Genomic DNA, 22,958 nt, shown 5'->3' with positions numbered 1-22,958 from the left:
GTACCTGTAAATAACATAGAGATTTCAAGATTTGTTCTAATTTATATTTTATGTGTAGAGTTTAATCTATATTGTATATTTGTATCTATAACGAATACTCTTTATATGAAATAATACATGTATTTTTAAATGTTAATATTGCATTTAGCATTTAAACTAATGAGTGTAGATGTAACTATAAACCTAACTAAGAAATAAAAGTAAAACAATACACTTTTATATACATAGATTACATACTTATTATTTGGTATGGCATGTGATGAGACTGTTCTGTTAATTTGATGTATTATAAAACGTAATTTTCACACATTTATCTTTGTATAAATTTGATGCTACTGTATAAATTAGTTAAGCAGATGTTATATTCAAATATAATTTCTATACAAATATACAAAACACTAGAAAAAACGTTAATTAGATGTACAAGTATAACATATGTTTTTAGGTTTTATTGTTAGGATCTCAGGGTTATAAATCGTATTTTCGAGAAAACAAAAAGACTACCCATGCAGACTATTGAGTCCTCAATCTTCGTACAGGCTGTACCTAACAAATAACATTCTCGTTAGACCTCCCTGTAGACATTTGAGAGTTATTACTATAAGGAGTTAGGGTTAACACTGTTCTCATTACTTGTTATTATTCATTTACATAAATAATAATATATCATTTAGTAGGTACTTAATAGTTAATAGTTTTTTTCCAAATATTTTATGTCTACAGTCTACTTTACTTATTACTTCTTAGTAATAAAAAAAATAAGCAATCAGATTTGTTAAGTACAGTAAAACTTCCGTTAACGGCCACCTCTATAGGACAGTCACTTCTATGTAACGGTCAATTTTTTTGGTCCCGTCGAGTGTATCCTAGTGTTATATTCTACCTCTGTAGGACGGGCACCTCTGAATAGCGGTCATTATTTACGGTCCCTTCGGTGACCGTTATATGGAAGTTCTACTGTATATTGTTTTTTTCAATGTTTGAGTTTGAAAATTATTTTATATTTTAATGTTTATATTATAATACAATATAAAAACAATAAATGAGCAATGTAATAAAAAAAATTAGCTACTCAAAACTGTTACTAGTTTCCACGCATAGCCGTCAAAAACAAATGATAATTAGATATATCATATTACAAATTAGGTACCTACCTACAAATATCTAGTAACTGCAAAAAGCGTATTGTCAATCCAAGACATTCTTTGTTTGTCTACGAATCTAAAATAATAATTTATAAATACCCAGACTAGAAACATATTTATTTGTTTATGATTTATTTATTACTAGCTGAATAACCAGGAAAAAAATTGTGATTGTTCAACTCCTTTTGGGTGTAACACGCCGTGGGAGCAATTTATTTTTAAGTGTAAATTATATTATATTTTGATGTATATGGCACTATAGATAGCCATCCCGACCGGCGTTGTCCGTGAGATTCGCTTGTGACTATGCGAGCAGTTTATTATCAGATAGGCAATCCACCGGTAGATCACGGACCCGTGTGGTTTGTACTTAAGTGTATAATTTAACTCTAAAGTATCAAAGTAATACCAATTTTGTCGTTTTTGCAAATTCCTAACCTTACTTAAACGTACTAAAATCCGATGAATAAAAAAAAATCAAACATACGCGTGTATATAGATAAAGAAGAAAAATAAAAAAAGTATAAATAAGAAAAAACTGGTCCACCGATCCGTGGTTCTAACTTGAGACATTTTATACTAAAGTACATTAAAGTGTCACTACGCCAACAGGCTTATCACATTAATAATAATAATAAAAACCAATAGCAACCATTTATAAACAAAAATGTCCATAGTAAATCTCAAAATCCCTGTTTAAGCACCTCCCCGATTGGACCTCTAACTTACCCTTTTTTTAAGTAGCCTATCTTCTTCTCAAAGGTCTTATCCAACTCTGTACCAAATTTCATCGCAATTGGATGTATGGTTAGGAATGCATAAAGGACAGACAGACAGACAAACTTTCACTTTTGTATAATATATAGATTATCAAATAATAATTATAATACTTTTTACTTTTACCTGTATAAAAACAATTTATTTTATAACAATTATATAAATACTATTTCCGAAACACTTATTGATAATTTTTATTTCCAAGAAAAGCGTCTCCCCCCCCCAAAAAAAAACAAAAATAAATTATTGTAAGGACAATACAGCACCTCGATCCACAATCCATACTGAATCATAAACGATGTGTTATAATTATTCAATATAAGTCTATAACTAATAAGTATATAAACATGCAGTGATGACTAAGTGTTTCATAATAATACGTATGCCAATGAACACCTACTCGACTAAAAACCGATTTCAAGTAGAATTGATAAAAAATTCAAATCTGTTTTTAAAATTCTTATTGATTGACCAGATCAATTGGTACGTTGGAATGATAACACGTCTAAATTCCTATGTTTCATGTGTGTTAGAAAAAGACAGAAAATCACCACTTCCTATCCCTTTAACTGTGAAGTGTTAACATTTTATAAACTTTAAAACAATTGATGTATTTTATTTTTTTTTCTTATTAAACATAAATACCAAGGCAGCTCTGGCCATTGATCTGACATTGACCTAAATTATAACATAAAGTATTTTAGGATACATACATATAAACTTATTAGGGATGGTTCATATTTCGTTATACAAATTTAATTTTTTTTTAAATTAATAGATTGTGAATTGCAAATGGATCCGGACTGAGGATTTCGTAAGCATGTATGGAGCGAAGGGTTTCCACTCGATACTTCTGGTAATTTCTGCATTCGGCGAGGATAGTTAATTGAACGCTGCAAGTAGGGAATTTGGGCGGATCGTATCTTGTCATTAGATGTCGATGGGTTAGTAAGGTGTGGCCTATTCTGAGACAATTTATAAATGTTTCTTGTATTCTGGAGCAATCTGACGGTGAACGCCATATGGGAGTATTGACATTTTAATTGCATTAAGTTTAGTCACCTGTTTTCGCCAATTGTTGGTAGTGTGATTTGTATGTATTTTTTTGCGTCGGTGTAAGAGAATTCTGGTATAGTGATAGCTTTAGGTGAGCTGTGTGAAACTTTTGCGACCTCGTCGGCTTTTTTGTTGCCTGCTATATTGCTATGTCCGGTAATCCACATACATTATATATGCATTTACCAGTGATGCATAATTTATTATATGAAGTATAATAATGTGTATTTATTTTTTGTATTATGATTTATTTAGTTTAAACATTTTATACAAAATTGTTTTAAGATTTATTAAAAACAAAAACTCATTAATAAATTATATATAAGCATAAAATAAATTAAAGGTATTTTTTAAAATCTTATAATCATTATTATTTAATGCATTATTACTTAAATATTCTTACAAGTATTTTAGTTGACGTTGAGTTAGCCTCACTTTGTCTAACCTAATATTTTTGTGCCTTTTATTAGAAGAAATAGGCAATTTAACAACATGACTGTTAAATGTGCATAAAAATAAATTTTAAGTTCATAGATATTTTGTAAATAAAACATTTTTTTCTGTAAAATGTTTATAAATATTATTTGAAAAAAATCACTTTTATTTGCAAGATGTTATAATTTTATTTGTTACATAAAAATATAAAATGCATGTGCTCACCATCACATAGACTTTTGCTATTGATGTATGGCAAGGTCGAAGTTTCTAACATTCCTTGTCATAAATTTATTACCAATGTTATATTTAAAAATACATCTTAACTAGTGAGAATTGAAAATAAACATTACATTATATTATAATGTTTATTGTTTAAAAAAAAGTTGTATATAAAATAGATACCAAATGATATAATATTGAAGATGGTAGATACAAATTGAATCCATTAGGATTAGATAATATTATAAAAAATAATGTATACTATAGGTACGTAGAATTTAAAACTTGAAAATATAGAGAACAAAAAAACAATATCATGTTCAAAATGATTTTTGTTCTAACTGTTTAAATTTAAACAGAATACAAATCTAAAATTGGTATGCTATAGATTTTTTTATATAAATGTAGGTGTTACTATGTAAGTTTTATAGTTTGATTTTCGAGAATTCACAAATATTTGGTTGAAACAACAATAGGTAATAACAGAAATATTTAACTTTTATGATTAACTATCTATTAATATATATTTTTCATTAAAAATATCCGTGGTTTGTTTATTTTTTTTGTAAATTTTTATAGTTGATATCTTTAAAATATACCACTATGTTTTAATTAATTTAAATTAAATTTATTAGTATCATACAAATTGTATTAAAAATATTTTGATTTAACTAATTAGTTCTTTACAATAATTTATGGGTCATAAATTAAAAATCTAATTTCATAATTTGAATAAATAAATTTATATTATTATGTATAACAACAGATATATATTATATATTACGTATATTTATAAATACTATAAAGTAATAATTATTAATTACTGTTACATATTTTAGTCTTAATATTTATTAATAAATTAAAAAAAACAATATCTAGTTATAATAATTTTATATGGATGATGGATATAATAAAATTATTATTTTAAAATTTAAAGTAAAAGCATGAAGTGTGTAAGAAAAAAATTGTCATAAATTAATACAATATTATATAACAGGTAATAAGTAATAATACTAATAACATATAAACATAACTTAGAGAGTTTACCCAAGCATAAGTGATTATGGAATATTTATAATATTATGTAGGCAACAATAAAGGATACGAGCATACAAGAATTTGTAAACTTATAAAATATCTTCTTAATGACAGTCATTATGACATTATATTATATTTAGTCGTAATGCATAGTTAAATAATTTCGTTTAAGTATCATATTGCTATTTACAACTAGTTAAGTATGCCATAAAACATACATTTTTATTAAAGAGTATACAATCGTTGAACAATGAACATGCACAATATTTACCGTCGATGACATAACTACTATTCTTAAGCTTAACATAATATCACGACTTCGATTTTTATAAATTTTAAATAATACATATTTTATATATTTTATATATTATTATCATTGTAGTATGCGGGACGTAGTTAGAACTTTTACTTCCCCGTTCGACACGAACGACGTCTTACTACAAAAAACACTACTTATAATATATTAATACCATATTATTATAGTATCAGTATATTCAATTTTCCAGTGCGGACTAGGATAAAGAGAGTATTATTATTATTATATATTGTATACTTATAAAAGGATTCTATCGGAACGAGACTGCACACGGCGAGTGTTGGTTTAGTTAAATCGTTACAACGCGGTGTTTGCCGGTTCTCGTAAAGAATATAATAATGACTGCGAAAAAAACTGACTATGTACAGAGATCCCTATATTATATTATGATGTACGCCGCCGCCGCCGGAACCGTTTCACGCGTCTTTGTCACGTTTCACTGGTCAAGGGGCGTCAAGCGGCACCATCGCCGGAGTTGGCACGAGACTTTGCAGAGACAAGTATCTGGACCGGTCGGATACTTCGACGTTGGTGATGTGCTCGAAGCAGCACGGTGTGGATATGTGCGACTTGTCCGGAAGCCGGCGGACAGGCGCCGGTCTGTGCTTCTGTTTCCTGGCGCTCTTCGACCGGTTTCCGGGGCCGGACAGCCGGATGTTCTCCGGGTCGGAAGTGAGCCGGTCGATGTGCGACCACAGCTGCTGGGCGGCTTCCGAACAGTCGAAGCTCAATCCGATCAGCTGGGTGTGGTCGGTCGACAAGCACATGGTGTGGAACCCCTGGCTGGACACCTTGTACGAGGTCAAGTTGTCGATCGTGTCCCGCCACAGGGCGAAACACGTGCCGCGCTCCACGAGAAGTATCTGGATGCGGGGCTTGTCTCTGGACCTAGTCTCCCCGCTGTCGTACAGCACAACCGGGATCCCGGTGAACTTCAGGTCCCAGCTGCCTTCCGGAGACGAGTTGTGCACGTACAAGTTGGCCATCGATCCGCACACGTACACCTATAACGATTATTGACGACATTAAAATATAATAATATTTTACGATTCGGGCATAAAGGGGTGGCGTATGTAGGTGGTATGTAGGTAGCGGGGAGGAGGAAGATATGTTTTCATGGATCTTCTGTTTCTTGCATGATATCGCCATATCAGCAAAAGGTTTGGACTTTGGAGGACATAGGTGAAGTCTAACCGTCAATAACAACAATCATTATTGAGAATTGTGATAAACAATAATTTCTGTGTAAATTGTGTTGCCTATGTGAACCGCCCGCACTATCGCAGACGTAATAATTTATTTTACATTTTTATTGGAGAGTGTCATTGTAAATTATTCGACATATCAATCATGTCACGAATGAGTTATGTAAAATTATTATAATATATATTCATATAAACTGGCATGTTAGTGCATGAGTGGCTGTTATGTGTTTACATTTTCGGTAATTGAACACATCGTTATAATATGGTGATTTAGTATACCACATTATTGCATGGTTTTACAAGCATATCACGATTCCACTCTCTTCTTATGTAGGTATTACTTAATTCTGTACAAATTTTGTTTATTTGGATTTAATTAATAGATTGTTGATTTAGGTTAATGAAGTTACAGTTTTAAATTATTGCGTTCATTTTTGCTTATTAGCTATTATTACATACTTTTTAGAATTATTGAATAGTTAATTAAATAATTATAGGATTGATAATTCTGTTTCAATGAAACTGCAAAAATAATATATTTGAGGTTTTCTGTCTTATTTTTAATTTTAATAAATACTCAAATATTCAAAGAAGTTAGAATACTGTAATAATTATATAAGTCCTTATATAATTAAGTACATATTTTATATACATTAAACAACCAAACCTTCATTATGTATAATCATCAAAATAAATTATAATTTATAATTATAATGATAATCGATCAGAAGTAATTTACGATTTTTATTTTAACGATTCAGTTACCATTTAGTGGTATGTTGATAGCATAAATCAGAACAAAAGAAAAACAATATAATATACATCAGGTATACTAATTTGAGTGTAATTAGTCTTTTCTTTGTTAATAAATGGCTAAAATAAAATGTCACGATTAACAGAAGACCTTTAAAATTATTATATTAACTTTAACTTTAGTATATTGCATACAATAAATCGATTATGGTTTATTATTATATTTTATATTATAATGATAACTCTGTCTAGGAATTTTGTAATTGATTACATAGGGGTTCAGCGAAACATAGTTATTGATCATTATGATAATTGACAATACTTTATAGGATTGAAATAGCAAAATATGGTTGTACAAATAATTGAATATTATTTAAAAAAATAAAATCATGTGAAATAATATACCACATTAGCTCAGTATTATATTACTATTAAGTATTATTTCGTATTTACGTCTACATATGCATCTTACAACACGCACCATGCAGTGAGTTATCGGTGGTAGTCAGTAGGCTTGAGAAAATTGTAACAAACAACCGTGGTACACTATAGGTAATATCGTAATCGTATAATACCAGAAATTTACCAGAAAACACCGACTATTTTATATTTTTATGTATTTGGTGTGTATAATTCGATTACACGTAATGCACCAACAAAGAATAACGATCACTATTAATTGCGTCTTTATCCTTCGAAATGTATAGTTCTTTAAACATATTATTTTGACACGTAGAATCCTGACGTATCTAGTTTTTCATTAAATACATTTTGATCCCAAACCGGCATTGAATAGTCTGCATAAACATAACTCGACATATTATAACTATTACACGCTATATTATAACCGATTATAATACAATCTCGTTTGTTTTGATTTCAATACATATTAAATATTTTATTATATATTCACAAAGAATAATTTGATAAGTCCAGTTAAAGTGTATACTGTATATTATACACATTTTATGAATATGAATTATTATAAGTTGAACTACACAATCTTGTTTAACAAGTAATAAGTATGTATTGATATTTTTTTAAACGAATATTATGTACTAAAACATGTATAACATAAATTAGCTTGCTAACATAAATCTGAATGTTTGACTAAAGAAAATAGTTACTTTTCTAGACTCTAGTTATACCTATACTTACTGGTTACTTGTATAATAAGCGACAACTACCATTTTAAAAATGATTCTTTAATGGATTTATGACCGTTATTGTAATATAGTTTAATCAAAAATGCGTATTTGATTACAATATGTGTGTGGTGTAAAAAAAATAAATGTTAAATAGCAGTTATGAGTTTTCAAAGTTTTAATAAGTATAAGTTGTTACTTCAATATATAAAATATACTAATGTACTAAAATATAGCTATTAATTATGTAGCTTTCTATATTCTATGGTATTCAGGAGAAGAGAAACATTCAATAGTAGTATTTGATAACAATATTTTTAGTTTAAAGTCAGTTTAACTTGATTTATAAAAATCATTTTCCTGTCTTTGTTATTATTAAAATCTTATGGAGCACTCAAGAAATCCTAAAAACCCAACTAAAACTTTTTTTGAAAATATATTTTGCCTTCACAGAGTTTTGAAAATTTAAGATGTAATTTATTACAACTAGTATATAGATACCTGTGTTTTTAGGCCTTTGTAACAGGATTGCACCTGAAGTTGATCTTTGTCTGAAAGTTCAGCACTCTCCCCACTGCTAGCGCTGCTGCTGCTGCTGCTACTACTACTGCTGCTGCTACTGCTACTACTACTGCTACTAATTCCCATATGTGAATCCATATTTTCCGGGAAATTTTCACGGAGAGCTTGTTGCTGATCTGTTCTGTCCACGTTGATCAATGAACAAGCTGCATATCCTGATGAAATCGAACTTGGGGACACTGCAACGCCAGGTGGCATGATTGGATCCTAGAAAAATAGAAATACACATAAGTTTCTCACAGTACATCCGTACGCGTAACAAGTGTTTTTAAGTTCAAAGTTGCGACGTATATAGCTAACGATAAAATATTAAAATACATTTTTATATTAATTATTACTCTTCTAAACTGTCGATAGGTAATTCAGGTAATTGTAATTACTTATATTCATTATTCATATAAGTATAAATTATGCGTAGTAAATAGTAAGTACCTAATTGAGTCATTGTCATTCTTTCTTCTTGGAATCGTTTTTGTGTTCGTCATACAATCGTATTCAAAGTATTGCGTTATGTACAAACACCATTTTTCACACTTCAGTAATCAGTATTACGATAATGATATCGGTTAAATCGTTAAGACATTCAAAGACAATTATTATTCCAACAAGTCTATATGATACGTACATAAAAAATGAATTTTCAATTAGTGAGAAATGCAGTGGAAATAATGTATATATATATATGGAACAGATAAAAAAATCAAGTTCAATTAAGGCGGCTTATTCTCTCCTCTTTCTCGCTCAAGCAAACTGGTCACAAACTCGCAAGAATGCAGTCATTCGAGTAAATAAAATTATAAACATTTCAGCCTACCAAATGCACAACGTTCAAATAATAACGGTACGATGAGTATTATATATAATGTTGGAACGGAATTATTATGATGAGAATCTAATGCACATTTCATATAACGGCGGTGATGAACACCGTGACGATAGATATTGCAATGTCATAGGTCATAATAGTATGCCAAATGTGTACACATTTTATAATATGTGTGCACTGTGCTCGATGTGCGAACAACGTACTTACACAAATGACAATGGCATATATTATAAATTATGTAATGCATATTTTTATATGCTCTTGGAAGATTTATTTAAATCGGAAACATTTGATAGCCTATATAATATATTATTATGTAATATAAATATATTTATCAAATATCAACCCACGGTTAAAAGTCAACTAGTCTTTCTAACGCAACGATAAGATTGCTTATGGTACTTGTCGAAATATTATTATTTTTTTAAAACACTAACAGAACTATTTTGTAATCACTTATTATTGTATGCAGGTATATATTATGTCATATTCCAGAATCCAGGCATATAAGTTCGTAAAAACTAGACAGTAATTTTAAGAAATTAAACCCATTATAATTTAGCAGAAAACTTTACCTAAATGAGAGACGTTTGTAAATCACTGCAGACAAGTCATCAGTCTATTATTGTATCGACGACGATGACGGGCAGCCGGGAGAACACCAATATTATAATATTAAGTTATAATTTAAAAGTACAGCTGCAGATGAATATATAATATCATGATAATATTATAGCACAAGTTGTACCGAAATCGCCAAAATGTTAGAATGTTGATATAACCGATTCAGCGTGAAATTTAATGGCGTTATTAGACGTTTGAAATGTAGAGCATCTCGAAGTGTACCGCAAGTATAATATATTTTGTATGTGCAACGATTGTATTCGAAGATCACAATAACAGGGAAAATCGGCGACACGCAGAGAATTCAGTGCGATTGTGCGTCATGTGTTTTTTTATTGACGTACCTACATAATAAAACGTGTTGTTGCGGTGTCAAAATTCATATCAATTGGGCGGCGCGTAATAGGAAATATCGTTTCCTCGAGCTCATGACGAACGCGCGTTTTCAATGACTATAACGTAAACTGATATCATAACGGTGGCCCATGCAGGAAGCATATTGTCCGATCGCAGTTTATAATAATATTATAAAGTATTTGTTTTGATAACAATATGACATACATAGAAAAAATAAACAAATTTACAATATTTACCGGGAGAGGGTCGTATTTATTGCAATACAGGGTACTGCATATGGTGAATATAAAGAAAAAACTCAAAACTCGAATACACGAACACTAGATGTGACTAAATTGAGACTCTCTTCAACGACTCGTGCAAATCGTACCTATCTTATCGCCGATAAATAAAACTCAGCGTTCAACAACTTTTTTCTGTATTCAAAAAACTTGTAAAAAACTTGTAAAAACACCAAATTGTGGAATTTTATTTAACAGTTATGATGTTAAAAAGGTGGGTAAGTGGATGTCGCTCTACTGTACAGTAGGTTACAAGTGGGTCACTGTATAATGGATAGTATTAAATTTGAATTCAATGATATAATATCACTGTATAAGAAAAACGATTCTGAGCGGAGACGGTGTGTCAATCTAGGTATAAGGTATCTTATATACTTATCTATGGTATTAAAAAAAAAATTGACCAATAATAGGTATCTATAATAAATTCCAAATTAATCATATCACAATATCCATTAGGTACTTATAACGCGTTATACATCAACAACAAATCGTGGTACTATCATAGATATATAATAGTATACTTTAGAAGTTTCAATAATATACAATCACAACAAAATAACTAAAATAGTTATTCCAGGTTTTTTAATATGTGATTTCGTCCAAATTTGAGCTTAAAATGACTATAAAAATAAATTGTGCTTATGTATTTTTTAGATTTTTTGGTAACAGGATTAACTACTTAGGTGGAATCTTGTTTTACATTTTTAATCCTTAGATATAAAAATTGAACATTTTATAAATTTTTAACTACGAAATAATTATTAAATTTTAAATTTGATAAATTTTGTCAAAATTCGATTTTAAACGCTTATAAAAAAAAATTGTGCCTATGTATTTTTTATATTTTTCAACTGCTATTGTAACAATATATCAGGAGCCTTGTATTAAATTTTTACACTTTTTGGCCGAACAGATAAAACTTTATTGATATTTATAGAAAAAAAAACTAAAAAAATTGAAAACTAACCATGTCCGTAAACAGCTCATAAAGTGTCAAATTATTTTCAAAATTTCATCGTATATAGAAAATACTAATGTAAACATTCAGTGAAATTTTCAAGTATCTACAGTCATTCGTTTTTTAATTACAACACAATAAGAAAATCGTTACATGAGAAATCGAGTGAATATCAAATGTTGTAAAAATATGAATTTCAAACGCCCATAAAAATTTAATTTGAGTTTCTTATAGACATTTTTTTTTTGGTAAAGGTAGATTATCCTATAAGGAATCTTGTATTACATTTTAAAATCTTAGATTAAAAAGAAAAATTTTTATGAATTTATAACTCGAAATAATTTGCTAATTTTCGTGATTTTTCCATATTTTGTCAAAATTCGATCTTTAAATGCTTATAAAAAAAAACTGTGACTAAGGATTTTTAATATTTTTCATCTGCTTTTAAAACAATATACTAGGAGCCTTTTATTAAATTTTCAAGCTTTTTTAATCAACAAATAAAATTTTATTGATATTTTTAGAAAAAAAACTAAAAAAAAATGAAAACTGACAATGTCCGTAAAGAGCTCAAAATAAAATATTTTGAAAATGTTATGGTGTATAGAAAATGCTAATATAAACATTCAGTCAAAATTTCATGTATCTATGGTCATTTTTTTAAAAGTTACACCAAAAACCAAATTCAATTTTGTGAAAAATCGATTTTGCGTAAAAATTCCCGTTTTTCCTTAATTTTTCTTTGGTTTTTCTTGGCGCTTTTGAAAATTACTTGGAATTTTAAATTTTGACCTCTCCAATGCACCAACGATATTCACTTTCCAATCAAACAAGATACTGAAGTTGAAAATCGAAGCATTATTTCGACTACTTATCGTGTACACACAAAAAAAAATTTAAAAAAAAACACACATCATTGTAAAATCAATACATTCATCGTTCCACTCAGAATCTAAAAATCGTATTTTATATCATAACTGTATAAATTATAACTATTAAAATGTGAAAACGTTTATAATAACAACTTGGCGCGATCCGGCAGCCAATTCTGGATGACGCAGGTCCACTTTTCTAAACCATTGGCACTAAAACTATTCACAAAAGTTTTGATGCACACGTCACTTTTGTGTAAAGTATAGACTTATAGTGTAGGTATACATTTATTATATAATAACATATCAATTAATGTCAAACGGACACCGGATCACTATAATAGTTGTATAGTAAAGTACATACGGTATACCTAATTACCTAGATCGGTTGAATACTTGACTTCGTTTCAACGATAAAATGGCCTGACAAGCGGACGTGTATCAACGTTTCGACCTTTAAATGATGCATTATATTATTATATGAACCAATTTCTGCGGTGGGACTTAACGTGGAATACAATAATGGTTCCTACGTAAATTCAGTAGGTACACGTCGAGAGCGTGTTAAGACATAGTAAATATTCTGACATGACACAAACCGATTTGAATGTATTCCAATTTCCAGCGATAGAATAATGATCGTGATAACATGCTATTATCGAGATAGTATTATAGTGTAATAGTACTTATATCGTGTCAATATATATCGTTATTGACACATCGTGATTTATTTAAATTACATAAGTGTGCAAGTACGTGAATCACCGTTGATTCGCGCAGATAATTATTTCAGACCACAAAATATGCAATAATGATAATCAATAGTATTACAAATAATAAAAAATTGACGTGTGTAGTAGGTACTAAGTAGCATAACATATTATTATAACACGCGAATCATTGGTACAGTGCGATCTGAATTTATTGAATTCGATGCGTTTATTAATTTGGCGCCCAGGACGCAGTCGTGTGATCTAACCTCGGACGTCTTTAATTTCGTATTTAGTGGTATTATATTATTAATAAAAAACAACAAACGAGACGATGACAATCATTACGAACTTGACCGCCAATTAACGGGTTTCGCGTTTATTTACGAAGCGTAGTAGATACCTATACGTAGTCGCGTGCGGTCGACCAAAAACTAGGCCGATTCCTGTTAATTGTTATCGTTGTATGACCGCCGACTATAATAATTATCATTATGATATAATTTCGAAAACAGTTCGGACAGGTTTTGGTTCGATAATTATTCGTACACACGCGTTGCAGCCACCGCAGGCGCGTTTCCCGTTTTTATTATTATTATTCCCTCGACGTTCTAAAAAATTATAATAATAATAATAAAAATAAAAATATTCGTTGAATCTTATTTTCTTGACGACGAACGCGTTGAGACAATAAAACTGCAACGTATAATAATACTATTATATTGTAAATAAAGCGAATAAAAAAACGTTCACAGCGATAAATATAATGTTCTGAGAATCTACAACCGATATTATTTTTTACTATGCGTGTGTGTGTGTGTGTGTGTGTGTGTTATACCTTAGATATATTATTATTGTTGATATTGTACCCATAATATACGTTGCACTCGATCCCGTTTCGCGGAACGATCGATTTGGACAAGATGCATTTTCAATTCGGTACGCAAAAAATCGTCGTCCTCTGTGGACCAACGACGCCTCCCAATAGATATAGTATAATATGTATATAATAACAATTTGCGGTGTTGTACCTATTTATGTACATACTATAATGTGATATTAACAATATACCTATGCAATAATTGACCGTGCAACGAAAACAAAATTGGCGAGATGTGGAAAGCACGCGAAAAAAATCCTTATACGTGACCAATGGGAGAGACGATAATATTGTCGGTGCCTATTACTATATTGAGGACCTACACCTATATAACGCGTCGTTTATTGGATACTCCGCGTTTCTACCTACATAATATGTCACATGTGTGTCACTCGGACAAGACGCGGAGGAAATAAAATATAAAAGAAACGAAAGAAAAATCTCCCATTGTCAGCTGCACGGTCATAATATTAATATAATAACATATTTTATTGTACTGAAAATTGAGTAGTACATGCACCGGTTGTCTGTCCGTTGGCGACGGATTTTTTTTTTATTACATTTCATTCGTTTCTTCGGTCTTTTATCGTATGTCGAAACTGTAATAATATAATAGGTACTTATTGCCACAGGGTAAAATCGTTTTTAACGACATATTATTATTGTATTATACTGTCGCGTTCCAAGAGATATGAAACCCGATAACGTATATCAGAACATTATTATGAACGCACAACGGCTGATAATCCTTAAACAGTGGCGTCAGAAATATTATTAAACATTTAAAACTCGATAATCGAATCACAGATTATATTAATGTTTAATATAACCTGTGATCGAATAGTTTTGATTTTAATTACCAACATTTTGCTTGTATCATTATTTATTTGAGATTTATATAGGTATGGTACTAGGTAAGTAAATTTTCGATTACGTTTATAAAGGAAAATAACGTGTAGGTATACAGCTGTCATAAATCATAATATGACATATTATATATACAGATAATGTATATAGTGTATTAGGTATATATTTATGTGGCGTGTAAGCACAGAATGTATATAATATATAATAACATATTGTTTTAATATATTATACATCTTTTGCTGAACAAAAATGAAGCGAATAACATAGAAGTAAAGTTTGTTATAATTTTATAACATTTTAGTATTTATAATACGCCATGAAGGTACAGTTGATAAAAAGTATATTTTGCTATAGTTGCCTGCTACAGGAATATTCTATAAATTATTATTTTAATAACATTAGAGAGTTACATACTAAACTACACAAGTGAGATTATAAAATTAATCGTTTTCGTATTAATTTGATGAAAAGTCAATAAACTGTAATAATTACTGTCCATTTTATCATTACTATTATGTATTCCGATTTCAAGGGAACTAAAATTAAATAGTTTCTCGGTTAATAAATTATTATAACCGTTTTTGATATAGATACAAATATTTTTTAAGTTGCAATATAATCATAATGATTTAAAACAACTTTGTTCGTAATCAGTACTTGGTATTATATTGTTAGTTAAGTGTTTTAAAATGTATGTATTATAAATTATAACAAATTATTAAAATGTTCTTAATAATAAAGTATTTGCCGAAGTCAACAGATCAACAACTCCATATAAATAAGTTCCAGTTAGTGTTTTTTAGTTATTTTCGCCTGGTTTCTATAAATGTGTTACCGGACTCCTAATTTTACCTATACATTCACAGAAATTCTCAAGTTATCAACAACTGGACATTTTTAGTATTGGCCGAAATACTAAATTTCTCTTGTCACATTTTATATGTCGTATGGTGTCTTGTTTCAATACTAATATTGCATATTTCTTGTCATCTCATATCTGCAGAGTATATCATAGTATATGCGCTTGAATTTAAATTTTCATCGGGTAAATCGTAAGATATATTTTTACGACATAATTATGCGTTGTTGTACCGCCTGCCGGTCCGCACATGGCTCCGATAGTGGTTATACTTTTAGAAATTACTTTTGAATCTTTTCGGAAAATGATTTCTAATTGACAAGATCAACACATCGATTCGTCGTGAGTCACAAGTTAGCCCCTAGGTAAGATAATTCTCAGTGTGTAATAATGTTTATTGGAGACCTGCTGCAGGTCCGTGGACACCCGCAGGTACAGCAGAATGTATCAGGAAAAAATAGAGAGCTATGAGGACGCGATCGTCGTCCACTGAACCCAAAGTTATTTTGTATTAGATATTTTAGCTCTCAGCAATCCGTAAAACACGCATGCCAACTAAGTATGGTTAGGTAGGTAGGTAGGTAGGTAGGTGGTAAGGCTTTAAATATGTATCGGCCGACAACCGGCGGGCAGACGACTGGTTCGAAACGTATCCCACGTAATATGTTCAAAATAAAAAACAGTCGAAACAGGTTTTTGCGGAGTTCATGGTCCAAGGCCGGGATGTGTTTTTTCTTTCGAAAACGGATTTTTGGCTCTTGTGTCCGCTGTATCAGCTAAAAGCCCAAGACCGGATGATGTACATTATTCATATTATTATACGTAAATACCAGATACCTTGGAAAGGCGTTTAAATAATGACATATACACAGTATAAAACGGTAGATTCAAAATTGGTGTGCAAAATTGATTTATTTTTTTTATTGTCTTAATATAAGTACATAATATATGCTATACATACAGAAATTGGAGAGTTTTTTTCTCATACGCACCCGCAACTGCAGTAGTCAAATATTATGTTCTTCAAGGTAGTATTCGAACCAAAACGACTCCTCCAGTACATATTGAGAAATATGTTCCACCGAATTTTTTATTTGCATCATTAATAATAATGGTATTCAATTATAATATTATGAATCTATAAGACATTAAACAGCCCAAGGGCAGAGGAAGACAGTCGCGGTATAATATTGTTTCGCCGCATATAGATAAAATAGCAATAACGTCGTAAATGTTGCGCCTAAAACCATAATCCGTGAGAAAACAATTGTTCTCTCGCAGATAATAATAGACATTTCGGTTTTGTGTGTACGAATACTACACGTTACCGACACTTTTTTTTATGCATAGAGTCATTATAAATAATTTTTGTGGATACGAAAAAATCTTTTACGTACTATGCACCAAAGTTAATACGCTGTATAAGTATAGGCGCGTAAGATAATATGATCAGATTTTTTTCGGAACAAAGTATATATACTTACGACATTGTCGATATTAATATTAAATTAAGCCGGAGTTTATTTTGTTTCAGTGTAAATAGCAAAACCACATTTACAAACGATGTTTATTATAAAATTGACTTGGATTACTATAGACATTTACGACTCGACGATTTCTTTTAGATTTTTTTTTCTTTATTTATATGCCCGACGGACGGACCACCGGGTTGTGAATAATTAGAAATCGTCTACGATTGACTGGTAAATAAATGATAAGAACGGAAACCAGGAGCGACGATAAAAAACTATCGTCACGTCTGTGTAGATTCTACACTGTAGAAATACAAATATATTTATATATAATATAATAATATGTAGAAGATTCGCGACGATGACTTGTGCGAAAAGGTTCGATGTGCGGTGGCCGCAAATCGCAATACGCGGTCGGCGTGATTACGCAGTAATAAGTACATTAATTATTAATAGATAAGTACCTAGGTACCTATATTATACTGCGTCGACACGTCATTATTGTGTATATTCTATAGACAAATCAGTCAACGAAAACGCGCGCCACGCTGGTCCACAAGCGAACCACCCCCAATTGGCCGAGATCAAAATTGTCCACTTGGTGCAACTATATTACACTTTAGAAAACGAGGACCCAATTTTAAAGTAAAGACTATAACAATATGCAACACGAAATTCGAAACTTGTAACTTTAGTCTTACCCACCCCTTGAAATGATTTTTCTTCATCGTGCGGACTGACTGAAGGGTACATATAATATAATATCGTAGCCGACCTGCAGGTCCCCTATCTCAGTAATCGCTAACCGGAGTGCGTAAATGCGTAAATTTTAATATTACGATTGATGATTTACTTATTTTACGATACGCGCGCGACGGCGGAGGATATTAACAAATAACAATACAGCAGCAATACCACCGAATTTTGATACAGACATGATATTATACATGTATTTTATACACAGACACAATTATCGTCGAACAATTATTGTTCGATGATGCGGTGGTACGTAACTAAAAGTTAAAACACATAATAAAAATGTTATAGAAAAGAAAGAAATTGATGAGTTCGGTGAACCCCGTCGGCAGACGGTTGTTTTAATCAAGAATGCGCCCCTCCAGGACACGCGGGTGTCTACTAATATATGAATAGTTATGGATTTATACGTGTATATATAATAAGGTTTGAGGTCATCACCTTTACCATTATTATTATTTTTCTGGTTTATTTTTCGAAGTGTGTGCGCATATAATAATATTAACGCATTAGGTACCCGACAAGTACACATTGTCTCTTTTGAAGCCACCCGAAATTTTCAAACCGGTCGCAGGCGCGCGTGGTGTACATAATATATAATATTTATGAAAAGGGCAGGGCCCCTCTAATTCTGTGGAATTTCGACACGGTTGCTGTACGGTGTACGGTGTACGGCGGAAACGTGTATAATATTATGTGTCTGTAAATGGGTAGCTTAAAGTGGTGGCACTGTGGCATAGTATAATACACGTACTGCTGCTGCTGCGTAGTAATTTTTTTTTAATAATATATTGACGTATTATATTATTAGGTACTGTTTACTACCCACCCGACACCTACTCGATGACGCAAGATCCCCGCGGGACGTACACGAAAGTCGAAAGATATTTTGTGCCTTCCGAGCTAATATATAGGGATTGACGGACATATTTAAACGTTAGTGCATTTTGAGGTTCAATTCTAAGTTTTGAATAGCGATATAATAATATCTTGACATAACATAGTTATTTATCGAATTTTGTTTTTTTTACGTTTTTAGAGACAAAGCGTCTCAGCATTATTATTTTTTTTGTAGATATCTCTGTATGGTGTTGTATTTATATAATTAATTATATACGTACGGCTGAGAATAAACTATAAAGAAGTTTTATATATATTGTACATGAATTAAAATATGGATCTAGTCCGTTCTCGTTAAACACAAATAGGCAAATATATTGTTTCGACCTATTGGTCACTGACTGTCAATTAGATGATTCACCCCAAGCTCTGCACAGCGTATATTATATATTTATATCGATTCGCGACGCTCTTTATGGTCAATAGAAGATATAGATGTAGACTCGCTAAAACACAACGCGTCACGATGACACCATCATTATCGAATACGCAATATAGTACCTATATAACGATATTTGTTTTATGAAAATCAATTATTCACCTGGTTTGTCCAATTATATATTTATAATATTATAATAGAGGAAATGTCTAAAATGTAATGGTTCATTATATTTGCTTATTATTGAGTTTTACCTTGAAAAATTCCGAAAGACGATTGAAACGTCCATATTATCTACCTTAGCTAGATAATATTTATTATTTATTAAATGATCAAGTCAATTTCGAGTAAAACCGAAACTATTTCTGGTTTAATTAGTAAATTAGTTATTAATGCAATATTACTTATTATTTAATTGTATTTTATAGTAATACAAATTAATTATTAACAGCAAGGGTCAAGGACAATCATAGATTATTAGGGTATTAATGATCTGATGCTGTTTAAAAGTATCATTTTATTTTTCAACATTTAATTTTTGGAAATATTAAATTAGAATTTTCGTATAACCTTTGAATGACTTTTATTTAAAACAAACTCTTATCTTTTTTTTCCATGTGCACGTATTAAACATGATTAACACATATTCTTAAATGTTATATTGTGTACATACAAGTACAGTGTACACAACTCTTTCATAAATAATAATTATTCATAATATCAATGCACTAGAAAGTGCGTACTCATAGTCATATTGCTACAACGCTTAAGCAATACGTACTTTATTCTTTATTTGAAAAGAGTTCTAATGTAAAATGGTATTATTGTTTGTAGGTAGTTAATAATAAGGATTAAGGATAACATTTTTTTATAAGTGGTAATCAATATAATAATAATATGTTACAATATATAAATCTCTGTGAATAAAAACAGTACTACCTACCTATAATATATATAGTAACTTAACTCATAATTACTTTATTGAATAATAATATAATCAAACGATTGAGTTTATTAAACTGTCAGAAAGTAAAAGTAATAACAACATTAATAATTCATTTGCGACAATGATATTATACGCGTCAAATTTTGATGTTGTCACAAAAGTTATTACCTACGTATTTGAGACATTTTTAAAAGTATTATAACAATTGTAACTTTTAATTTCTAAGATTATGTAGTCAATTATTTTTTCATATACACCCAAATATTTAGTAGGTACCTATATAATGTTATAACTAGGTATATATAGGTACTGTATATTAATTGTTATAGCTAAGCTAGTAATTTATTTAATATATGTTAATGTAGCATCATGATAATTGTTGGGCCATCAATATATTTACAAAAACAATATTTAAAAATATATAAAGTATTTTTACCTTTATAATTCACCATTATAGTAATTTAAGTTTGTTGATTGTTAGTCATTGAAGTTTGTTGTTTATTCTTCAATGTTATAATTGATTGTATTTACGGTACCAATAATGTATAATATTATAATTATTGGTATTTATGTCAATATTATATCAAACACTTTTAAAGTCGTACAATATTATAGATTCCGATTGCGTTATTCTGCTGCACATTTTCATTTAATTGTTTTATTTTCTTACACGAATGATATTAAAATATTAATTATTATTATATATATCGGAAATTCTTCGATGGGTGTATATTTTTCTTTCATTAGATACTCCCAAAAAATACATAATACCTAATAATATTATACTACTGTCACTATTGAACTGCTGCCTTTGAGTCGCATCATTGCCAAACAAATCGGCAGGCAATTGTTCAAATTTTTCCATTGACATTTTCCGCCGTATTTTTTGCATGGTAAATATTAATAACAATAGTATATAATTACAAATCTTCAAAATGGGAAAATGACACGTGACAGTCCTACTTATGCTGTGACAGATTTATTATAATAATATTATAGTTAGGTACTAAATGTGTGCAAAGCGAATACGTAGCGAACAACTGTTAGAAAATCGTCTCTGCGACCCGTTAGGCGCGCACCCGCCGCGGCTGAGACACGATTGAGCATAAAACACCTTTTTTGCAACACGATTGAGCATAAATTGTCAGCGTATCAAAGGAAATTTAAATACAAAAGAAAACCAACACGATTGAGCATAAAAAACTCTGCAACGTTGCCATTTTCAATTTTGAACTGTATTATACAAAAATATTTATTTAAATAATTATAATGATTCAAAATAAAACATGGCGAAAAAATATGATGTTTTCATAGTCAATATGTAATATATCTAATCACATTATTCAAAATATTTATAAATCAATAATAGTCTCAATATTAGTCACATTATAATACAGTATATAGATCTTTTTTTGATAATAATGAAATAATAATAATGAAATAATAATAATAATAATAGTTATGACTTATGAAAATAATAAAATCAAAATATTTATAAATCAATAATAGTCTCAATAGTAATCCGGAATAGTAGGTACCTACTCCGGAACTAATTTATTAATCGATAACATTGTTGATAAAGCTGAGGGGCTCGGCTCACGGCTCGCGTCAGATATCATAATAATTGGAGTAATAATACGTGAAAATAATTAATTACAAAATTTTGGAAACGTGAATTTGGCAACATCGCATAAAATATTCTATGCTCAATTGTGCTTTACCGCCCGCCGCGGAAAACTGATTTTTTTCATCTTCGGTCATGTCCAATATCGCGTATAATATAACAATATTGTGCACCGGTAAAACCACATCTCACGAAGACCGACCGAATGACTGACTGACTGAACGTTTTTTACTGTATTTTTTATGATAAAAATGTATATACATGATGATACGATATCATTATGATGCCAGTTGCAGTTGTATATTATAATAATAAGGTATTTAGTATTTATCGGCTGTGCGATGCGCATTGTTGTACGCAGTCCTCGGCGCGGGTTTATTATGTTATTCTTTATTATATTGCGTCTATGCAGGGTAAGTATACATTTCAAAATATTATTGTTATTAGGTATTTTGTAATCGAGCGAAACGTACAGCACGTTATGATTAACGGGAAACGGTTTTTTTTTTATTATTCGTTGAGTAGTGAAAATAGGTGGATGTCTTTCCCGCGGTATTTTATAATAAGTATATTATTTGTCGCACGCAAGTACCTACGCGACGACAACCGACGACACCTCCTCATCCGTGTGCTGCAGACGCTGCTCGGACTTTGTGAGTCCAATTGACGACGACGTGCAATATTATTTTACATTATTATTATTCTAAATTATTAGTATTGTATGCGCGCTGTCGAGATCTCTTTGTATCGTATGTAGTTGGCGCCGACAACTCGTACAGTACAACTGGACTTATGAGAAAATATAGAATAATAAATACATTTAAAGTCCGGGTATGTCTTTACGGGTATTTGGACGTTTCCTCACCAAAGATATTAGAGGTACTGGACGTTTCCCCCTTGGACTGAAATATTTCCCCCTGAATCGAATATATTTTTTTCCACATAATAATATGTTGGAAAACAGGTTCAT

General features: G+C 30.4%; 1 protein-coding gene across 2 annotated transcripts in view; it reads right to left on the bottom strand.

The window, feature by feature from the left end:
* Positions 1 to 4,385: 4,385 nt before the first annotated feature.
* LOC100159627 overlaps positions 4,386 to 22,958 on the bottom strand; it is a 42,151-nt gene continuing 23,578 nt past the window's right edge. For both annotated transcript variants that reach the window (XM_003245615.2, XM_016805820.2), the window contains 2 exons: positions 8,594 to 8,881; positions 4,386 to 5,993 (listed from right to left, as the gene is read on the bottom strand). In XM_003245615.2, the coding sequence (XP_003245663.1) occupies positions 5,433 to 5,993; positions 8,594 to 8,872 (840 nt within the window). In that variant the 5' untranslated portion in view covers positions 8,873 to 8,881 and the 3' untranslated portion in view covers positions 4,386 to 5,432. The remainder of the gene's footprint in view (positions 5,994 to 8,593; positions 8,882 to 22,958) is intronic.

This window comes from Acyrthosiphon pisum, chromosome A1, assembly GCF_005508785.2.
Source record: "Acyrthosiphon pisum isolate AL4f chromosome A1, pea_aphid_22Mar2018_4r6ur, whole genome shotgun sequence".
Lineage (NCBI taxonomy): Eukaryota > Metazoa > Arthropoda > Insecta > Hemiptera > Aphididae > Acyrthosiphon > Acyrthosiphon pisum.
This window is presented reverse-complemented; position numbering and strand designations above follow the sequence as displayed.